At 48.9% G+C, this 22,966-nt stretch overlaps 1 protein-coding gene across 1 annotated transcript in view; it reads left to right on the top strand.

The window, feature by feature from the left end:
- The first annotated feature begins 3,434 nt into the window (after positions 1–3,434).
- Positions 3,435–22,966, top strand: part of Trim71 (tripartite motif containing 71) — a 69,035-nt gene continuing 49,503 nt past the window's right edge. Inside the window, exon 1 of the mRNA XM_042666559.1 lies at positions 3,435–4,314. Coding sequence (XP_042522493.1) covers positions 3,439–4,314 — 876 coding nt within the window. The 5' untranslated portion in view covers positions 3,435–3,438. The remainder of the gene's footprint in view (positions 4,315–22,966) is intronic.

Raw genomic sequence — 22,966 nt, 5'->3', positions numbered from 1 at the left:
CAGAGTAGGATTACAAGCATGAGCCATCACCAGTGCCTGGCTATGCTTTTTATTTTTTGAGACAGGATCTTGCTAAGTAGTTTAGGCTGACTTCAAACTCTAATCCTCCTGCCTCAACTTTCCCAGAACTGGGATTACAGATGTGTTTCACAGTGCTTGGCTACCTAAATTTTAGATACAAGCTTTCCTTTTTTTTTTATTTTTGCTGGTCCCTTAGCTTGAACTCTAGTCCTGAGTGTGTCCCTGAGCTGCTTTTTGCTCAGGGCCAGTGCTCTACCACTTGAGCCAGAGTCCCACTTTTAGCTTTAAAAAATTTTTTTTTGAATAGGTTATTGGAGATGAGAGTCTCCTGGACTTTCCTGCCTGGGCCAACTTTGAACCTAGATCCTTAGATCTCAGCCTCCTGAGTAGTTAGGATTTCAAGCTGATTTCAAGTGTGAGCCACCAGAGAGAGCCTGGCAAAAGCTTTATTTTCTTCACGTAGCAGAGGAAGTGTTTTGGTTTGATTGGGTGTGGAGTTCTTCCTTCTTCTTCTTCTTCTTAGGTGATCACTGATTTTCCTTTTGCTGGGGGCAGGTGGAGGTGGAGGGGGTGGGGGCAGAGGAAGCCTCCACAGGTGAGGACTGGGGCCTTCCCAGTGAGCCTCTCAGGTTTTCCTAAGCCTGGGAAGGTTTTCTCATGTAGGAAGCACCTGGGACTCTTTAGAATTGGTCTTGCAGCTTGTTTGTCCAGAGTTAAAGGCTCTTCCAGGTTGATTTTCTCCTGGATTTTCTGAAGAGAAAAATTAGAGGAAGTATATCTGCATCCATCCAGGCATGGTTTGCTAGGTTTTCCGACTACTTTCAGTGAAGTACGATCAATAAAGTGAAATCTTGTACAGAATATAAATTGCATGTGTTAGGCTGGCAGGGAAGTTGTTGATCTTCCTGCCTCAGCTTTCAGTCAGGGTGCTGGGATTACAGGCATGCTCTACTATGTTTTGTTGGTGCATATCAACATATTTATTTCATTTCCTTATGGGTTCCCTCAAACATTTTCTTACTGAACACCTCTTCTTCAAGGATACATTTTCTGTCTCCATACTTTAGTTTTGCCTATTTTACAATTTCCCATATATGGCATCCTATAATACATGTATTTGGTTTTTTTTTTTTTTTTCATCCAACATGAAGGTTTGATTTTCACTCTAGTGCTTATCAGTACCAATTAAAACTGAACCAAGATATCTCTAACAGCTGAAGAGTGTCAAAATGAGAACAACTGTGCCCAGTGGACTCCAGACCAGACGCTGATAAATTTTCCTTCCTACCCAGTATCTTTCCAGGGCCCGAAAGTTCCTCTACTAGCTCGGCCCAGATAGCCTCGGGCACCACCCAGATGGCCTCCGGGGCCGTCATCAGGTCGCTTCCCTGAACAGCTGCCCTGCTCCCATTAAAACTCAATGGGGAACTGGCCCCTGCGCTGATCAGAATTCAGATTCGTTTAATTCCACTCATCTAACTGCAAGACAACAGTGTGATGTTTTGCGGTTGGTTACAGATTTGCAGAGTCCTTAAAAAAAAAAAACACGCTAAAAGAAAAGATGGGGAAAACGGCAGATCCCAGGGACAGTGGAAATCGGGCCCTGAGCGCACTGCTAAGGATTGTGAATGAAGTCTTTTCTTTTTTAAATAAACGGAAGAGTCGCTCTCAGCTCCCAGCTTGGAAGGTTTCAAAGGTCGTCACACGGAGGCCCGGGGGCGTTCATCTCCCCAGCGGCCCGGAGCGGGGAGGGGGCTGCTGGGAGGGGGAGGGCGCACACAAAAGCGGGCCGTGTGGAGAGGGCTAATGTTTCCTGTTTGCCTGGAACCCCCTCCTCTGCCTCCCCTCCCCCTGCCCCCTCCCAGCATTCGGGCGGAAGTGAGTTTGCTCCTTTGGAGATTAAAAGGATTCCGAATTCCGATCAGTCCCTATAACCCGCGTTCGGAGAGAAGGAGGAGGAGGAAGAGGAGGAGGAAGAGGCGGTAAAGCGGAGAAAGACGGGGCACGCGTGCGTGCGCACGCAGCCCGAATTGAGGGAGTTGTGCAAAAACCCCGGGAGGCCAGGGCACTGCGAGAGCGGAGCTCGGTAGGCGCGGCGCGGCCAAGGCCACCCGCGTCCCGCTCGGCGACTCGATTCCGAAGGAAGATGACGCTGGCGGGCGCCGGTGGCGTCGGCCACGCGGCTCCCGAACTCGCCGCGCGGGGCCCTGGCCGGTTCCATTGATTCCAGCGCGCCTGGGAGGAGGCTCCGTCCCCAAGGCTCGGGATCGGAGGGGGGGACCAAGGCGAGGGCGAAATGGCCCGATGACAAAGGAAATGTGATCCCCCTTCCCTGCCAAGGTTTCAGAGAGGACGGACGTGAAGAGGAGGAGAGGAGGAGGGGCGCGGGGCGCGCGCGGAGCTCGGATAGCATTGCACGACGGCCCGCGCGGAGCGGGCAGCGGGTACATCTAATATCTTCCTGCCGATGAATAATTCAGGGAGGCCCGCGGGGACCTGCGGCCCCGCGCTGCAGCGCGGCTAACCCGGAGGGGAAGGAACGCACGAGAGACGCCCAGGCCCGGGATCAGCGCGGCGGGGAGGGGCGGGAAGGGGGGACACGAGGGCGCCGGCGCCGCGTGGAACGCGCGTGCGTGTTAGCGCCGGTTACCGCGGGCGGGCGGGCGCGCGGGAGACTCGAAGCGCGTGGGACGCGCGTGCGGCTGCAGCCCGGCTCGCACGAGGTGCAGCTGCGCGGGGGCCGACCGCCCTGAAGGGGAGGCTGCGCGGGGTCGGGTCCGTAACGCAAGGCCGGAGCGCGGCACACCGGGCCACCCAGGAGCCCCGGGCTGCCGCGTCATGCGGCGGGGCGGCTGGCGTCGCGCGGCCAGCACCAGCTTAGCGATTTGCTGCTCCCGCCTTTACGAGTTCGGGGCGCTTTTCCCCCAAGAAGAGACTAAATCCGTTTAGCGAAAAGCCCTGTAACACCAAATAACTCGTCGAACCAAATTCGTGCTCTCGCTGGGCGGGCCTGGATTCCACCGCGGACTGGCGATTTGGGGACTACTCTAGGCCGGTGCCTAGCGAAGCCCCAGCGGCTGCCGGGACTACACTGACCCCCCCGACTCCTGCTAGCCACGCGCGTGTCAGGGCTTGTTCCAGCGTTCCCGCTGGGGAAGGCACGCGGCGCCCACGTCCTCCGGGAGGAATCCGTGTCTCCCCTGGACAGTGGCATTTAATGCCCGCGGTGGTAGGGCTGGCAGGGCGCAGGCTGCACGCGGCGAAGCCGAGGGGAGCGCGGCGCCCCGGGGTCGGCTCCTGGATCGTTCGTCTAATCGATGCATTTTTCTAACTGAGCCGGCTCACCCCCCCCCCCCCCCACCCGCCCTCTCCTCCTCTTCCTCTCGGGTCTCCTCCCTCTTCTGGGCCGGCTTGCAAATGGCTTCGTTCCCCGAGACCGATTTCCAGATCTGCCTGCTGTGCAAGGAGATGTGCGGCTCGCCGGCGCCGCTCTCCTCCAATTCCTCCGCGTCTTCCTCGTCTTCGCAGACGTCCACGTCGTCCGGGGGCGGCGGCGGAGGCCCGGGGGTGGCGGCGCGCCGCCTGCACGTCCTGCCCTGCCTGCACGCCTTCTGCCGCCCCTGCCTCGAGGCGCACCGGCTGCCGGCAGCCGGCGGCAGCGCCCCGGGAGAACCGCTGAAACTGCGCTGCCCCGTGTGCGACCAGAAAGTCGTCCTCGCCGAGGCGGCGGGCATGGACGCGCTGCCTTCGTCCGCCTTCCTGCTCAGCAACCTGCTGGACGCCGTGGTGGCCACGGCCGACGAGCCGCCGCCCAAGAACGGGCGCGCCGGCGCCCCAGCGGTAGCGGGTGGCCACAGCAACCACCGGCACCACGCGCACCACGCGCACACGCGCGCGGCCGCCTCCGCGCCGCCTCTCCCGCCCGCGCCGCCGCCGCCTCCGCCCGCGCCTTCCCGCTCGGCTCCCGGCGGCCCAGCTGCCTCCCCGTCCGCTCTGATGTTGCGCCGGCCCCACGGCTGCAGCTCTTGCGACGAGGGCAACGCGGCTTCGTCGCGCTGCCTCGACTGTCAGGAACACCTGTGCGACAACTGCGTCCGCGCGCACCAGCGCGTGCGCCTCACCAAGGACCACTACATCGAGCGCGGCCCGCCGGGGCCCGCGGCCGCCGCCGCCGCTGCCGCCGCCGCCGCGGCGCAGCAGCTCGGGCTCGGGCCGCCCTTCTCCAGCTCGCCCTTCTCCATCCTCTCCGTGTTTCCCGAGCGCCTCGGCTTTTGCCAGCAGCACGACGACGAGGTGAGTTCACCGGCGGTTTCCGGGTGGATAGGTGTGTGTGTGGGGGGGGTGCGTGTGTGTGTGCGGGTGGCCGCGCGCGGGGGAGGGGCCCCCGGTGCCCAGCCGTGTTGTGTTGTATTTTATTTTCTCGGATTACGTGGCAGTCGTTGTTACCTGGTAGATCACGATCTAGCGATCTAGGAAGACCTGGCTTTTTAAAAATGTGCGTGCCGCCCTCGGAAGTCCCCCCGAGCGCGGCGGCCCCCCTCCTGACTGTCTTGGTTTTTCTCCCTGCGAGGTTTGGTTGTGCGGTGGGTTTGGGCAGGCGTGTGTTTGTGTGTAGCCTCCCTGTGGAGGCCCGTCTTCCCGGTGCTCTCTGCGAGGGCGCACGTTGGCTTCTCTTGTGTGTGTTTGTGAAATTGGATGGTTGCTTTGGAGTCGGGCGCGGGCGGGAAGCGGGAGCGCGCGTGGGTGAGAGGTTCAGCGGTGTAGATCTGCTGTCCACGTGCGCCCCGGCGGACGGGACAGATGTCTCTGCACTTTAGGAGGTGCGAGACACCCCAACGCTGAGTCTGTATCTGTTCCACAGTTGTGTGTGTGTGTGTGTGTGTGTGTGTGTGTGGGAAAGTCATGTTGTGGGTCCTCCCCACACCCAGCTCCCACGTGCAATCGTGTTGCGGGCCCACGGCGGTACCTCGATGTAGAATCCGAAGCGCCCAGTTCATCTGGGAATCTCTTGTAGTCGCCCGCCGCGCCCATCTCCAGTGGGAGCGGGTTTCCCCGCTTAGGAAGTGTCCCCTATCCTGCTCACCCATAGGCTCTGCATGGCTCGGAGAAAGTCCGGAGCAGCTGGTTTGGTCGTGCCTGGAATCTGAGGTCGGCACCACCACCGTTGGGCTTGATTTCTGCTTTTTGGATGTTGAACCACTTATTTTGGTAATTTACGGACCAGCACGCCCTATTCAGTTAGAACACCCACTCCGGGCCCGGAGGGATTTTTGAGAGCAGACTGTGCCGAATGGGGTGGCTGACTTAATCTACCTTAAACCTGTGTGATCGCCAAAAGCTTTGGAGGAAAGAGCAGAAATTGGCAGAGGATGGACGAATCCTGTTGGAAGGTGGGGCCGGCTGGTGCCCGGCACTGCTTAAAGTCTGGAACCCACGGCAGCCTCGTCCACTCCTAACCTGTTATTTCGGAGGGGAGGCTCAGCTAACGCCCTGATGGTCGTCTTAAGCCGACTTTTCCAATTGGGGGGGGGGGGAAGTTGCAGTTCTGATGTACTATGAACATCTTATATTTTCAAGATCTCTTTCGGGTATGCAGCTATATGAGCCTCAACTTCGTTTTCAACCCTTGAATTGGCGCCCACTTTCCCCACATTCGTGGGGAATGTTCCTTGTGCGTTCTTTTAGAAAATCCCTGGAGCAGAAAGATGGAGCCCGAGTCGGCTCCCTTGCCCTTTAGGTTGAAATGGAGGTGGGGGGAGGGGATGAGTGGGGAGAGCTCCCGGAACTGCCTGCTGGGAGGGGCACTGAGTTTAAGTGTCACTTTTTATTTATATTCCTGGTTAAAGATCCACTTATTTGGGCCAGAATTGGTGTTCTAGAATTGCTAGACTGGAGAGAAAGGTTTATTCACTTTTAGATGATAAAACCAATCCAACAGGGTTGGAAACTCTCCTCACCCTGTAAGGTACCCGGATGCCCTTAAAAGTCACTTTTTAACCTGGGTAGGGATCGGTTGTGGGTGTTTTAATAAGAAATCATTAAGATATAGTTATTAAAGCAAATGCCTCTCATCAACACAAAACGCGCTCGGTGTTGAGCAAGATTCGACTTACCTCGTTAGCTTTTCATTCAAACAAGAATGTTTGGAAATGGTTATGTCTTTATTCGATGTAAGACTGGAACCGTCGGGTTTCAAAGATGATAAACGAATGCTTCCAGTAGATGACTGAAATGTTAGAAAAAGCTTCACTGGTACTGTGATTCTCACAGGCTATCTATATAGTCTAGCCCTTTCCTTTGATGGAAGTGTTGTTAGCTGTTACAGAACATGGTCCCTTTAAAAAGCCATCCCTTTCTGGCCCGGAAGGAGCACGTGGGCACTTTGGAGGATGTCTTGGGCTTTTTACTCCATGCACACTTTATCTTAGTTCTTAAAACATGCTACTTCTGTGTCAGCAGATCCCATTACATCTTTTGGGGTGCCTTTTCCTTTGGGTGACCCTGTGCCACCTGACCTGGGAAGGAGGGCCCAAATGGCTGTCATTGCCTGGGGAAAGCAGCCTCATGGGGAGAAGGCTTTCCTTACACATCACTTTCCAGATAACTGGGCTGCTCTGTGAGATGGGTTTCCTTACACATCACTTTCCAGATAACTGGGCTGCTCTGTGAGATGGGTTTCCTTACACATCACTTTCCAGATAACTGGGCTGCTCTGTGAGATGGGTGTCTGAACCCTTATTTAAAACCCCACGGTCACTTGGAGCCCAGTTTGCAAGGGGAAGATGTGATTTGCTTGTTGCCACTTTATCTTTCCTTGTATTGGCTCGTTGGGGGCATCATTTGGGGATTTCATTGGCTCAGGCTGACACCCAGAATTTTGGGACCCTGCACTGCCCCTTCAGCTTTGATCAGGATCCTGAAGCTTGTGCTCAGGATCTCAGTTGCTGGGAAAGGCTCCGCTCCCACTGCTTAGTGTCTGTGTGACTCTCATATGAAATGCCCTTCAATATTTTTTTTCCTTTGGACCACATGGGGTGGAAGCAACACTGGGAACAAATCAATCTGTGTGTTCACTGTCTAAATCATGTAAACGGCAAAAAAGTCTAGCAGAGTTTGAACATGTCTAGGTCCCCAGGAAAGCTCCTCATTAGCAGCAGAGGTGGCTGTGGGGGTCTGCGAGGACATTCTTGCCATCTTGAGTCAAGGGAAGCATAGCTGGCTACACAAATGGTGGCCCCCCCCTCCCATGCAGGTCTGAGGGGGAGACTTTGCAGTCCCCTGGTCTTCAGTAAGTAGGCGAAAGCTGATATATGTGTATTCAGTCTTCAGTTAGGCTTTAAAATGCTTCTTAGAAAGAAAGGTCTAAGATTCTGCTCAAATTGACCCTAGTCCTCCCATCTACCCCTTTGAGCAAGGCAGTTTGCCTAATTTCTCCTCCATCCATCTCTAAAGTACTTGTATATAGATACTGTTGGTGGAATTTATAGTATGAAAATTGCTATGAAAATGAGGTTTCAACTGGAGCCCCATTTATTCATAGTTAAGTTTTATTTTTTATTTTTGTAAACCTAGGGGAAGAAAAGGAATAGAAATGGGTATTGTGCAGCCTCTGGTGTATGTATGTATCTCATCTATAGGCTGGGAAACTATACTTCGATACCTTAAAAAATAGAGCTTCTGCTTTGAATCTACTTGAACAAGTATGAAGTCTGTTAAACTAAAAATAAAATGCTTGCTGAGAACTAGTGGCCTTCACCTGTAATCTTAGCTACTCCGAAGGCTGAGATCTGAGGATCACTGTGCAAAAAGCCAGTTCGGGTAGGTAATTGGACCCTCTTATCTCCATTTAAACACCAGAAAACCAGAAGTTGAGCTGTGGCTCTCAGGGACAGTGCCCAGACGTGAGTCCAAACCCATGACCCATCAAAAAAAAGCTTGATGAAAAGTTATGGGAAGGCATAATTAGATTGAACTGAGTACTAACATTAAAGTGCAGAAAAGTAGATTTTATCCACATGAAACCCTTGGATTGGGCCCTGGCTAATTTGGCCAAGCTAGACTACTTCTGATGCTGCCTCACCATGAACTGTTGTTATCACGACTATTTGAAGACAAAACTGAACTGGTTTTTAGATGTGGACTAGGTATCTGTGAGATCTTAGTTTTCCAGTACTTGGAGTTTTTTGTTCTTTGGAGAATAGTGTACACATTTTGAGGAAGAAAATAGACACTTTAGATTTCCAGTCTTCCTTCAAAATGATTGTGACATCAGTAACATACTTTCAGAATTAAAAACAGTTGCATTTGAAGTAGATCTCGTTTCAAGATTCAGTGAAATAGCCTTTTTTCACCTCAGGCCTCTTCATTTTATTTTAATAAATGAATGTTTTGTTGGTCATGGGGCTTGAACTCAGGGCCTAGGCACTGTCCCTGAGCCTTCTCACTCAGCACTCTACCACTTGAGCTCCACTTCCGGTTTTCTGGTGGTTATTTGGAGATGAGTCTCAGACTTTTCTTGCCTGGGCTGGTTTTGAGCCATGATCCTCAAATCTCAGCCTCCTGAGTAGCAGGATAACAGACATGAACCACCACTACCCAGCTCCAATGTAAAGTTTTAAGCAGTTTACCTTTTGTTTTTTCATTTAAAAAAAGAATCTTTTTAACTGTGCATAGAAATGGCATTTGATGTTGTGGAAGTGAAATGGCTGAGATGATTTCACTGCTGAAGTGGTTTGTCAGGTTAAAAAGGGTTTATGATTTTTCCCTTACTGCATGATTCCATAGCTTTGTAATCTAATCTCTGGTGCTGAAAATCACATGTTTTGCTTCATCTTTTCCCATCCAGTTATTCACATAGGCCAAAGATTTATTTTAGCTGTATTGATTCTTAGCAAATAAGGGACCATTTTTAGTGAGGTTCTTCATGATGTGCAACAAGTTGAGATGAACCTTCCCCTGCAGGCAGTTTCATTATTTCCCCTCCATCCCCCATTCATCCTCACTAGAACAAGAGAGCTAAAAGGCCTGGCTCAGTAAGGCTGTTGCTATGAACTAGAGCAAGAGAAAGATGCTGTTAGAGAATTTACAGTAGCCTAAGAGCAACCTGGTACCATTCATTTTAGCTTACTTGGTAATTTACTTGGTTTTCCTGTTGGCCTTTTCTAGATTGTGGCTTGCTAAAAGAAGTTTGGTCTGTCTTTCCTCTTTTTTTTTTTTTCTTTCTGTTTTTATGTGGTGCTGAGGAATTGAACCCAGGGCCTCATTCATGTGAGACAAGCACTCTACCATTGAGCCACCTTCCCAGCCCCCTTTCTCTCCTCTTCACCTGATGTAACCGACCTCCTGCTTGCTCAATCCTAAATGATTCCCCTCCTGTTTATTGTGCGGGTACTGGCAGTCAGGGTCTCTGCTTAGCATTTTCAACTCACAGCTTTGCTTTACCACTTGAGCTATGCCTTCACTCCAACTTTTTCCTGGTTAATTGAAACCTCAAATTTGTTAGCCTGGGCTAGATTTGAACCCAGATCCTGAAATCTCAGCCCCTTGTGCAGCTAAGATTACAGATATGAGCCACCAGAGCCTGGTTTAGTTCTGTTCCCTGTGCCCCCCAATCTGAAACTGATATTAAACCATATTCTAGAGTAATCTTTTTTTCTTTCCTTTCTTTTTTTTTTTTTTTTTTTGGTTGGTTGTGGGGCCTGAACTCTGGGCCTGGACACTGTCCCTCAGCTCTTCAGCTCAAGGCTAGTACTCAAACACTTGATCCACAGTGCCATTTCCGGCTTTTTCTGTGATATGTCCAACCCAGGGCCTCATGCATGCAAGGCAAGTACTCTACCAATGAGCTACCTTCCCAGCCCTCCTTTTTTCTTTTTTCTTTTTTTTTGGGGGGCGGGGGGAGAGTCCGGTTGTGGGGCCTGAACTCGGCCTGGGCGCTGTCCCTCAGCTCTTCAGCTCAAGGCTAGCTTTACCACTTGAGCCACAGCGCCACTTAGGCTTTTTTTTCTTTTTGCTTATGTGGTGCTGAGGAATCGAACCCAGGGCCTCATGCATGTAAGGCAAGCACTCTACCACTGAGCCACCTCCCCAGCCCCTTTTTTATTTTCTTTAGCTCCTACCCCCCTTTTTTCCCCCACTGCTCAGTTTGAGAGAATGTGTGTGTGTCTCACTTTTTGCTTGGTTATGCACCTGGATTGAGATCTGCTTACTTGTAGCTAGGATGATGACAGGTGCACTGCTACTGATCAAGAGTTTCTGTTTATTCTGGGATGGCCTCCAACTGAGATCCTCCTGATTTCTGCCTCCCAGAAGCTAGGATTGTGGGAGTGAGTCACACGTACCACCCAGCTTTTGTTTTTTGCAACCGGGTTGCTCAGGCTGTTCTAAAGCATGTAATTTCCTGCCAGTCTTCCTGTCTCAAACTCCTGAGTTATTGGTGTTAACAGGTTTAACTCACCATACTCAGCCAAAAAGTGGTTAATTCTTGCTGGAATGTATTTCAGAGTGATAGAATAAGTTGAGCAATTGTGGCTCATGCCTTTATAATTCCTACTCAGGAAGTTGAGATCTGGAGGATCTAGATTCAAGCCTATCCCAGACTAAAGTTCACTAGGCTTTTTGCGCTTCAAAATAAGGAGCAAAAATCAAGTGTTAAGGCACCAGCCTTGCAAGCTGAAGGGCTGAATTCAAATACCAGTACCAACAACAACAAGAGGGGCGTTTTTAAAAATTATTCAAAGGGTTTAAAAATACATTTTTTTGTTATTACAAGGGTGATATAACAGGGGGGTTACAGTTCCATAAGTCAGGTAAAGAGTTTTGTTATTTTTTGTTGGTCCTGGGGCTTGAACTCAGGGGGTGGGTGCTGTCCCTGAGATCCTTTTGCTCAAGGTTAGTAATCTACCACTTGAGTCACAGCACCACTTTCAGCTTTTTCTATGATTAGTTGGAGATAAGTCTCATGGACTTTCCTGCCCAGGCTGGCTTTGAACCATGATCCTCAGATCTCAGCCTCCTGCGTACCTAGGATTGATTACAAGTCTGAGCCATCAACGCTCAACAAAAGTACATTTTCTTTTTTTTTTTTGTTGGTCGTGGGCCCTGGGCACTATCCCTCAGCTCTTCAGCTCAAGCCAGGGCTCTTATCTACCACTTGAGGTACAGCGACACTTCTGGCCTTTTCTGTTTATATGGTGCTGAGGAATCGAACCCAGGGCCTCATGCATGCAAGCTAAGCACTCAACCACTGAGCCATCTTCTCAGCCCAAAAGCACATTTCTTTTTGGACAGTGTCAGTCCTTTCCTTGCTGTCTCCAGTTTTTCCCTCCCATCCCTACCTACAAATTTTCAACATAGTATCTAGTGAGTACTGCAGCTGTATTTGTTCACCCTTTGTCCCTCCATTTCTGTGTTCCCATTATCCTCTTAAAGACACATAATGACCAAACAAGACAAAAAGAAAACAAGCAACAAGAAAAAACCCTCTTGTTTGAAAGGGGTGTTTTTGATTATTTCTTTCTTGTAAGGCTGGTGCAGGGTATTACGTTTTATTAACACCTATGGAGTCTGAAGTAGAGAGGACATGTCCTCAAGGCTTTGACAAGGTAACTTCTGGGGGCTCTGGCTCAGACTTGCAGCCTGAGTACCTGAGGGATTCCTGGGAATAGAAGCTGTGCCTAACATCTGTCACCAGCTAACATCTGTCCTTTGGCTAGTTAGAAAAGATTGCCTAGTCTTTTACTTCAGGGCTAAGTATTTACAAAATTCAAAAGCGGTACTTCAGCTCAGTGCAGCACCCCAGTAATCGCCAGTGTTTGGGAGGCGTCCCAAGTTAGCCTGGCCTGGGAATATTAGTGGTAAAACAGTCTCAAACCTAACTGCACTCCTTTTGCTGCTAAACATTGGTCTGCTACTAGGCATAAGCAGATTTTGTTGCCTTTTCCTGCCCTGGTGCTGAGGATGGAACTCCAGGTCTTAGTTGTGTTTTGTTTTTCAATACTCTCCCACTGAGCTCTAGACCCCCAGCTGAGGCACAGGTGTTGTTTTTGCCAGTCCTGGGCTTGAACTCAGGGCCTGGGCTGTGTCTCTGAGCCCCTCTCTGTGCTCAAGGCAAGCACTCTACCACTTCCGGCCTTTTCTGTTCATGTGGTGCTGAGGAATTGAACCCAGGGCTTCATGTATGCTAGGCAAGCACTCTACCACTAAGCCACATTTACAGCCTGGACCGATCAGGGCCTGGGTGCTATCTCTGAGCTGTTTTTCTGCTCAAGGCTTTTAAAAATTTTTTATTTTGTCGGTCGTGGGGCCTGAACTCTGGGCCTGGGCGCTGTCCCTCAGCTCTTCAGCTCAAGGCTAGGGCTCTACCACTTGAGCCACAGCGCCACTTCCAGCTTTTTTTGCTTATGTGGTGCTGAGGAATCAAACTCAGGGCTTCAGGCATGCAAGGCAAGCACTCTACCACTGAGCCACGTTCCCAGACCCTCCTGAAGGCTTTTCGTAACTGGATGGGTTGTGCTTTTTACCAGATCACCGTGATCTGATCAGAGAAGACTGTACAGTGATTTCTGCAAGTAATGGATGCATGACAGGCAAATGTGTAAACCTTACCTTGTTTCCAGTTACAAAACTGGAACTCACTTGTGACTTTCTTTTTTTCCCCAAGGGTATATGGGAGCTTGAACTCCTGGGGCTTATGCTCTCTCTTGTTTAGCTTTTTCCTGTTTCCACCATTACTGTTTTGTTTTTTTTTTTGGGCTGTTTTTTGGTTGATTGTACTGAGATTGAACCGCCTGCTTTCTTTCTTTCCTGCATGGTCCTTAACTTCTGACGTTTGATTATTTTAGGGTTTGGGGTTTTCCCAAGCATTGGTGAAATAGTAATAGAAGCGTGTTTAGAGCCTACTTGAATGCCTTTAGTTTTTTTAGCTCTTAGGTGGAATGTTAGCGTTTCTGTAGGCTGCTGGCTGAATCCATGGTCTTGCCTAAGCTAATCAGGCAAGTCCTGTGCCACTGTACCTGCCTTCTGTTTATGGTGTTGTTTTTTTTTTAATTAAAATTTTTTTTTGTCGGTTGTGGGGCCTGAACTCTTGGCCTGGGCGCTGTCCCTCAGCTCTTCAGCTCAAGGCTAGCGCTCTACTACTTGAGCCCCACTGCCACTTCTGGCTTTTTTGAGAATTTTATTTGAGATAAGAATCTCATTGTGACTTTTCTGATTTTTCTGCCCTGACTGGTCAGATCTCAGCCTCCTAAGTAGGTGTGAACCACTGGCGCCCAGCTTACCTTTTTATTATTATTTTTTTTTCTGGTCGGTTTTGGGCCTGAACTCTTGGCCTGTGCACTTTTCCCTGAGCTCTTCAGCTCAAGGTGAGTGCTCTACCACTTGAGCCACAGTGCCACTTCTGGTTTTCTAGTGGTTAATTGGAGATAAGAGTCTCCTGGACAGCCGGGCGCTGGTGGCTCACGCCTGTAATCCTAGCTACTCAGGAGGCTGAGATCTGAGGATCGCGGTTCAAAGCCAGCCCGGGCAGGAGAGACCGTGAGACTCCTATCTCCAATAAACCACCAGAAAACCGGAAGTGGTGCTGTAGCTCAAGTGGTAGAGCGCTCGCCTTGAGCTGAAGAGCTGAGGGACAGCGCCCAGGCCCAGAGTTCAAGCCCCACGGCCGACCAAAAAAAAAAAAAAAAGAGTCTCCTGGACTTTCCTGACCAGGCTGACTTTGAACTGCGATCCTCAGTAGTTAGGATTATTGGTACCTGGCTTGCCTTAATTTTTATCTTGGATATTTCTTCATCTTGCTTTCTTCTCTTCCCAAGGGTCTGCTGAGACACATCTTCAGCTGTTCTTCCATACTTTGTTTTGAGACAGGGTCTTGTTTAGTTGTTCAGGCTGATCCTTAATGTTCACTCTTACAGCACATACCACCCCATGCTAAAATGTTGAATTTAGGTGGGTCTTTTCCCCTTATTGTACATACTGGCAGAATGTCTAGGAGGAAGGGGAGTTGTTTGGGAAAGCCCCTGTATGGACAAGAGGATGGTTGAGTTAATTGAGAGAACTCTTAAAGCTAGGCACCAGTGTAATCCTAGCTGTTGAGATCCGAGGGTCACCAGATTAATTAGCACCAAAAAGAAATGAAGCTGTGGGCGGCCCAGGTGGCTCACACCTATAATTCTAGCTACCCCAGGAGGCTGAGATCTGAGGATCACAGTTCAAAGCCAGCCTGGGCAGGAAACTCTGTGAGAGACTCATCTCCAATTAACCACCAGAAAACCAGAAGTAGCGCTGCTGCTCAAATGGTAGAGTGCTCGCCTTGAGCTGAAGAGCTGAGGGACAGTGCCCAGGCCCAGAGTTCAAGTCCCACAACTGACCCCTACTCTCCCCTACCCCCCCAAAAAAGAGAATCTGGGCCCTGATGGTTCACATCTGTAATCCTAGTTACTCAGGAGGCTGAGATCTGAGGATCACGGTTCAAAGCCAGCCTGGGCAGGAAAGCCCATGAGACATTTTTTTTTTTTTTTTTTTTTGCACAAGAAAAAAGATTTAGTTTCTAGAGTTTTGCAGTAGAACATACTCAACTGAGAGGATTTCTAGGGTGAGAAAGCAGATCCTGTTTAAGGAAATATTTACAGGTAGCTGAAAATTTCACAACAGTGGATTTTTAAAACATTATTATTATGTGCTAGTACTGGGGTTTGAACTCAGGCCTTATTTTGCTTGGCTTTTTTGCTCAAGGCTGGCACATGAGTCACATTGCCATTTGTAGCTTTTTGGTGATTAATTGGAGCATCTCATGAACTTTTCTGCCTGGGCTGGGAAGGTGGCTCAGTGGTAGAGCGCTTGCCTTGCATGCATGAGGCCCTCGGTTCAATTCCTCAGCACCACATAAGCAAAAAGAAAAAAGCTGGAAGTGGTGCCGTCTCTCAAGTGGTAGAGCGCTAGCCTTGAGCTGAAGAGCTGAGGGACAGCGCCCAGGCCCAGAGTTCAGGCCCCACGACCGGACCCCACCCCCCCACCCCCCAAAAAAAAAAACAGGGCTGGGAAGGTGGCTCAGTAGTAGAGTGCTTGCCTTGCATGCCTGAGGCCCTGGGTTCGATTCCTCAGCACCACATAAGCAAAAAGAAAAAAAAAAGCCGGAAGTGGCACTGTGGCTCAAATGGTAGAGTGCTAGCCTTGAGCTGAAGAGCTGAGGGACAGCACCCAGGCCCAGAGTTCAGGCCCCACGACCGGACCCAAAAAACAAAAACAAAAACCAGGAGCCTAAGAACAGCTAATATTACAAGTAAGCCACCACACTTAAAAACAACAACCCCCCCCCTCCACAAAGGTATGTAAATATCCTGGAAAATTGGCTTCAACTGCAAAGTTGCAGCTAAGTAGTTAAAATTCTACTTTATGAAATTAAGTATTTCACTTACTTTCTAAAGATATTTCCTGTTGAGTGATGCTACTTGCTTGTAATCCCAGGGGAGGCAGGAGGATCTGAGTTGGAGGCCAGCCTAAGCTACGTAGCACGGGACACAGTCTCAAATAAGAGTATTCCTGGTTGACTACCAAACAATATTTGGTTCTGTGAAGTATTTCGGGGGAAATTAGTTCCTCGCTGATGACAGGACTCAATGTCTTAGTATGAAGACTTGTCATCACAATATCTGAACTGTCTTCTGCTCCATCCATGTGAATTGTACTCCCTACTCAAGATGCCTCTCCCTGTTAGAGGTTTCTGCATTTTTCGAGGGGGGGGGTTGTTGAAATTGAAATGGAAAGGTGAAGTGGGGAGGGGAGAATCTCAGTTTTCCTATGTGGCTGCTTTGCATGTGGTCTTAATTAATTGCCACATGAAACCTAAATGCTAATAGGTCAGAGTGGGAGATCTGATTGGGTTTCTGATGAATCTTGGGGGAGTTTACAGTTTAGATAGGAGTTGTCTGATAGGAAGTTTCCACAGAACCTGCCCTGGGTGGCTCAAGGAAGTGTGTCATGATATATATGGATCTTTGACCTAATTTTTCCTAATCTTTTACAATTTCTTAGGATGGTAAGTGTCAGTGTCTCTTATTTCCTGCGTCTTGGGGGGTAGGTCGGTGGGAGGGTTATTGGTCCAATCCAGAGGGAGAAGTAGTAAAGTCAGAAGCCCACTTACAGAACTGGTGGTGATAAGTTGTGAACTGCTGAGTGGCAAGCACAGAGCACAGCAGTGTCTGAGGCAGCAACTGCAGGAGGCAGCTACCACCCTTGGCTAGGGATCCCTAGGACAAGGTTCAGGTTACTAATACTTAAAGGGGCTGGAGACTGCTCAGCTTGTGCCAGATGGTTCTGCTACTGGAACTACCTTCGTTGGCATGAGAAGTTTGCTGATGACAGGAAGCGGATAAAAAAAGGTCAAATCCTTCCTCCCTCTAGAATGCCATATTGGCAGAGCCTGAGCCAGACAATGATGAGCAGCCAGCGCAAAAAGCAGAGGTGTGTTTTGCCTAGCCCCCATCAGAAGGGAGAGTTAGGATAACACCGGGTGGTCTGGGGCAGGCTGACAGTGACTATAAGTAAAGCAGCAGGTATGGCTAGAAGGGAATCTGGCTGGCCATCAATCCTGACTTGATTCCACTTGGAACTTCTCATGAAAAGCCTTGCCCAGAGGAAAGCTCAGCGCTGGAGTGAGAGGTAGAAGCTCATCTAGCTGTTGTGTGGAAGAGTAGCAGCTTGCTATAGTCCTGTGGTCTTGCTGCTTCAAGGCCTTGGTGGGTACCCTGGCTGCACACATGCTCCAGCTCCCGAGCTGTGGGCTTATATCAAGAAGGACTGGCTACTTCAGCACTTGTTAGTCATTAACAGCACTGAAATAAAAAGATTTGCCTGGAAGCTGGAGTCACAAAATTACAATTTCAGTGGAAAAACCGATTGAGGGAAAGTAGAAGGAAACAGCCTGGGGGTTTCACCCCCAGGGACCGTGTCTTTGTAGAGTTCACACAAGTGGAATGAGATGTAGTTTGGTTTCTTGCCTGGATAATTTTCACCAAGCTCTGGGTACCCAGAGTGGCTAACCTTTCTTTCCTGATTGGGTGAGTCTCCCATAGTGGGTGACATTTTCTTCCCAGTGCCTGTGGTTACGATCTCAGGTTGGGAAGCTCAGTGTGAGCCTTAGGAAGGTGACCCGTAAGTGGCCAGCATGCTTCGTCCTGTGTCTGTGCTCTAGGGTCTAATGTGGAGGGGCACAGCCACACCAGCCTGGCTAGTGATTTATTTTGGTTTCTCTGTTGAGGTATAATGGGCTGATACAACAGGATTAATCTTTTTATTGGTCTGTCATGGGGCTTTAACTCAGGGCTTGGAGACTCTTCCTGAGCTTTTATGCTCAAAGGGAGTGCTCTACCACTTGAGCCATAGCTCCACTTTCAGTTTTCTGATGGTTAATTGGAGATGGGACTCCCATGGACTTTCCTGCTTGTGCCTGGCTTTGAACTTTAGTCCTCTTGGCTCAGCCTCCTGAGTAGATAGGATTATAGGTGTGAGTCATAGGTGTGAGTCAGTGGCACTTGGCTCCGTTTGTTTTTCTTTTTTCGTTAGTGTTACACTCCTCCAGAGATTTAGCGGGAATCTTCTAGGAAGAAAATTTATTCTAATTTAGTGCTTTTTTTTTTTTTTTTGTAGAAGGGGGAAAAATCCATATGGGCTGGGTGTGTTGGTTCGTGCTTTAACCCCAGCTCCTGGGAGGCAGAGATTGAGGTCTCCAAAGATCCATTTGAAAAATAAAAACATAATTGGGTGCCTGTGGCTCACACCTGTAATCCTAGGTACTCAGGAGGCTGAGATCTGACGATCATGGTTCAAAGCCAGCCTGGGCAGGAAAAGTCTGTGAGACTCTGTGTGTGTGTGCGCGCATGTGCGTGAGCGTGCACAAAAGTCTGTGAGACTCTGTGTGTGTGTGTGTCTGTGTCCGTCCATCTGTGAGCGCTTGCGCCCACCGAAGCACCACTTCCAGTTACTTGAGCCACAGTGCCACTTCCAGTTTTCTGAGTGGTTTATTGGAGATAAGAGTCTCCCAGAGTTTCCTGCCCTGGCTGGCTTTTGAACCATGATCCTCAGATCTCAGCCTTCTGAGTATCTAGGATTACAGGGGTGAGCCACTGGCACCCAGCTCCTGAGATTCTTAGCTCCAATAAACCACCAGAAAACTGCAAGTGGTGTAGTGGCTTAAGTGGTAGAGTACTTGCCTTGAGCTGAGCTGAGGGACAGTGCCCAGGTCCAGATTTTCAAGCCCCATAACCAACAGAAAAAAGAAAAGAAAAGTGAAAAAGGCTGGGGGTCTGGCTCAAATAGCAGGATCTGCCTAGCTTCAGGAGGCTCTGAGTTCACAACAGTACTGTCCCAGAACATGTCTAAATAGATGTCATACATGTGTAAGCAAGAAAAACCAGAATTCCTAGCTGGGCATGGGTGGCTCACGCCTGTAATCCTAGCTACTCAGGAGGCTGAGATCTGAGGATCATGGTTCAAAGCCAGCCCAGGCAGGAAACTCTGTGAGACTCTTATCTCCAATAAACCACTCAGAAAACTGGAAGTGGCACTGTGGCTCAAGTGGTAGAAGTGCTCAGCTTGAGCTGAAGAGCTGAGGGATAGTCCCCAGGCCCAGAGTTCAAGCCTCACGGCTAGCACAACAAAACCCCAGAATTCCTTTCAGCTGGGGATCAGCCCAAATGTTAAGGGGCTTTAGGAGATTCTTGGAAAGCATCTCTTCCCTCCTTGAGTAGTGTAGGTAACTTCTGGTTGAAATGTTTCCTCTTTTTTTTTTTTAATTTTTAGCTGGTTGTGGAACTTGAACTTAGGGCCTGGATGCTGTCCCTGAGCTCTTTTTGCTCAATGCTTGCTTGAGGCACGCCACCACTTTCAAAAAGTATTTCCTTTTAAGGTAGTAGTTGAGAAAGGTCAGAATTGGGCCTCTTGGGTACTGGTCTGCCACTGAGCTATATCCCCAACCCTCACTTCTGTTCATCTTCACTGTTTTGTGCACTAAGACAGACCTGCCTCATTCTAGAGCTGAAGCTGTTTGCCTTCCTTTTTTTTTTTTTGGTTGGTTGTGAGGCTTGAACTCTGAGCTTATGTGCTGTCACTGAGCTCCTCAGCTCAAGACCAGCACTCTACCACTTGAGCCACAGTGCCAGTTCTGTTGACTGCCTTTTTGTGTGGTCTTTTTGTTTTACAGTTCGTTATTTGCTTCCTATAATGTATGTTAACTTTTAATCACAAAGACGAAATGAGCAGTATTAATTCTATCTGTGCATCTCAGACCTTGGGAGGTTGCTTTTAAGTATACAGCCAGTTTAAAGGGTAGAAATTGCTTTTTCCTGAAAGTAGGCTGGTGCTTAACACTACTAGATGCTCTGAATACAAACATACATACACACACACACACACATAATTTTTTTTTTCCTTGCTAGCTAACCAAGGTTTGTTTTTTTTGTTTGTTTGTTTGTTTTTGGTCCTGAACTCTGGGCCTGGGCGCTGTCCCTCAGCTCTTCAGCTCAAGGCTAGCACTCTACCACTTGAGCCACAGCGCCACTTCCGGCTTTTTTACTTTTTGCTTATGTGGTGCTGAGGAATCAAACCCAGGGCCTCAGGCATGCAAGGCAAGCGCTCTACCACTGAGCCACTAACCAGGGTCTTAATTAATAACATGGCCCAGTTCACCCATGTCTTTTCGATCTGGCCTGGAAGACCTTCTTTTTAAGATAGGCCTAGGATAAGTCCTATCTGCCAAGCTCTTTCATTTTACATTGTGTATGTGTGGGTATGTGCATGAATGTATTATGCTGTTATTGGGCTTGAATTCTGGGCTTCTCACTTGACTTTATTGCTCAAGGCTGGCGCTTTATCACTTCAGCCATACCTCTTCTTTGGCATTTTGCTGATTAGTTGGTGATAAAGAGTCTGTCTCTTGGATTTATCTGCCTGGCCTGGCTTTCAAACCATGATCCTTAGTTCTCGGCCTCTCTCAAGCAGCTAGGATTACAGGCATGAGCCACCAGAATCCAGATTCTTTCACAGGGAAGGAGTCCTTACTATTTGAGGGTAAATGTGGACAGGTCTACTTGTAGTAATAGAAAAGAGGAAGAATGCTTAGCAAAAATTATTTTTGGAGCAAGAGCATGAGGCCCTGAGTTCAAGACCAAATATCACCACATGAAAAACATGCCCCCAAGAAGGTTTTGTAAGGCAGGAATCTGCTGCCTTTCCACCCCCGCAGTGCAAAATGACAAAAACACTGTGCTGACCATAGGAGGGATTTAAAACTAGAGCAGCAGGTAACAATTTTGTAACCATTTCCTTCCTTGTTCTCAGTTTATATATACATAGCTCAGCCTCCTCAGGGCTAACTAAATTAACTCATTTTAATGAGCTGCTTTCATCACAGGTAATAAATGTTTTCCTTCCTTCCTTCCTTCCTTCCTTCCTTCCTTCCTTCCTTCCTTCCTTCCTTCCTTCCTTCCTTCCTTCCTTCCTCCCTCCCTCCCTTCCTTCCTTCCTTCCTTCCCTCCCTCCCTCCCTCCCTCCCTCCCTTGAACTCTGGGCCTGCTCCCTTCAGCTCAAAGTGAGCGCTCTACCGCTTGAGCCACAGCACCACTTGTGGTTTTCTAGTGGTTTATTGGAGATAAGAGTCTCACGGACTTTCCTGCCCGGGCTGGCTTTGAACCTCAACCCTCAGATCTCAGCCTCCTGAGTAGCTAGGATCACAGGCGTGAGTCACCGGCGCCCGGCTACACATGTTTTCTTTCTTTAGATTATCCGTATTTATTTTTCTCCCTGTGTCTTCTTGGGGTTTGGACTCAGGACCTAGGCAAATGTGCCTGAGCCTTTTTTGCTCAAGTCTAGCATTTTACCACTTGAGCTGCAGCTCCACTTCTGGTGTTTTATTGATTAGATCCTCAGGGCTCAGTCTCTTGAGTTGCTGGGGTTGCGGGATAAACTATCAGCACCTGGCAAAATGTAAATTTTAATTTAAAAAAGTTACTTTTTTTTTTTTTTTTTTGGGTCCAGTCGTGGGGCCTGAACTCTGGGCCTGGGCGCTGTCCCTCAGCTCTTCAGCTCAAGGCTAGTGCTCTACCACTTGAGCCACAGCGCCACTTCTGGCTTTTTTCTTTTTGCTTATGTGGTGCTGAGGAATGGAACCCAGGGCCTCATGCATGCAAGGCAAGCGCTCTACCACTGAGCCACCTTCCCAGCCCAAGTTACATCTTTTTTATCCCAACTTTACTTTTTCCTGAAGGCTACTCTGTCATTTGAACCACACATCCACTTATGGCACTTTTTGGTGGTTAATTGGAGAGACTTTACCCAGGAACCTCAATCTTCAGATCCTCAGACTCCTGAGTATCTAGGATTACAGGTGTGAGCCATCGGCATCTGGCTCATTCCAACAATGATTACATACATAATTTTGTCTAAAAAACACATCCTGTGCTGACTGACTTGTCTATATATACCTTTGGTTTTTATCAAGAATACTTGTCCTCTCCCTCTTCTACCTCCTTCTTCCACCTCCCTTAAGAGGGGAGGTCCTCTACTCCCACACCTCTGGTCCAGGGAACTTCTGGGACCCCTGAGAGGCACATTTGAAATGTTACTAGTCCCAGCACTTTGCTCCTAGGAGCTGCCTCCTGCCATCCACACTTCCTCTCATTTCTGCCATCCTTTCAGTTTATTGGCAGAAAGATTGCTCAGTCTGTTTTACCTGGCACATCAATGGTTACTGGGAGGTAAGAGCAGCTTTTCTTTTCTTTTTTTTGGGTTGGTTGAGGGCTTGAACTCAAGGCCTTTGTGCTGTCCCTGAACTCTTTTGCTCAAGACTAGTTAGCACACTACCACTTTGAGCTTCAGTTTCACTTGTGGTTGTTGAGTGGTTAATTGGAGATTGCACAGGGAGTTTTCTCTCCCAGCTGGCTTTTAAACTATGATTCTCAGATCTCAGCCTCCTGAGTAGTTAGGATTATTACAGGCATGAGCTGCCGGCACCTGGCCAGCTTTTCATGTTTGTTGGCCATTTGGGTTTCCTCCCTGAATTCCCTGTTCTCCAGTTCCTTGGAATTGCTTGGTTTTTGTTTTGGTATGTGGTCAGTGGCTACCTCACTTTAACTCGGTGTTCATATTTTTTCCCTCCCTCCCTCCCTCCCTCCCTTTCTTCCCAGTCATGGGGCTTGAACTCTGGGCCTGGGTGCTGTCCTTCAGCTCAAGGCTACCACTTAAGCCACAGCTCCACTTCTGGCTTTTTTCTGCTTATGTGGTGCTGAGGAATCGAACCCAGGGCCTCATGCATGCAAGGCAAGCACTCTACCACTAAGCTACCTTCCCAGCCCCGATATTTTATATTTCAATGTGATCTATGCATTGCATACTGGGCAGTTCTGTAGGCATTTTTTTCTTTCTTTCATTTTTTTCCTCTTTTCTTTGCCTTTGACAGGGTCTCTATGTTGCCCAGGCTGGTCTTGAACTGGTGGTCCCAAGTGAGCCTCTTGCCTTAGTCTGGCCCAGCTTGCTTTGTATTGTTAAGTCTAACAGTGGACCTTACATCCTGCGTGTCATCATTAGAGCCCATTTATTCATTTTGTATGTGTGTGTGTGTGTGTCTCGTGGGGTTCAAACTGTGGGCCTGGGTGCTGTCCCTGAGCTCTTTAGCTCTACCACTTGAGCCACAGTGCCGCTTCCAGTTTTCTGATGGTTAATTGGGATATAGGTGTCTTACGGACTTCCTGGGCTGGCTGGCTTTGAACTGCAATCCTCAGAACTCAGTCTCCCCAATAGCTAGGATTATACCATCGGCCGGCTTATTCTTTTTTTTTTTTTAAGTAATCTTAATTGAGGTAGATTTTAGATACAGTAAAATATATACTATATACTACTAGAATATACTATTTTAGGTATGACAGTATAAATACATTTGTGTTTGGTTTTTGCCATG

This window comes from Dipodomys spectabilis, unplaced genomic scaffold, assembly GCF_019054845.1.
Source record: "Dipodomys spectabilis isolate Male_0828 unplaced genomic scaffold, ASM1905484v1 ptg000365l, whole genome shotgun sequence".
Lineage (NCBI taxonomy): Eukaryota > Metazoa > Chordata > Mammalia > Rodentia > Heteromyidae > Dipodomys > Dipodomys spectabilis.
Note: the sequence above shows the minus strand (reverse complement) of the source record. Positions and strands in the feature narration are given on the sequence as shown.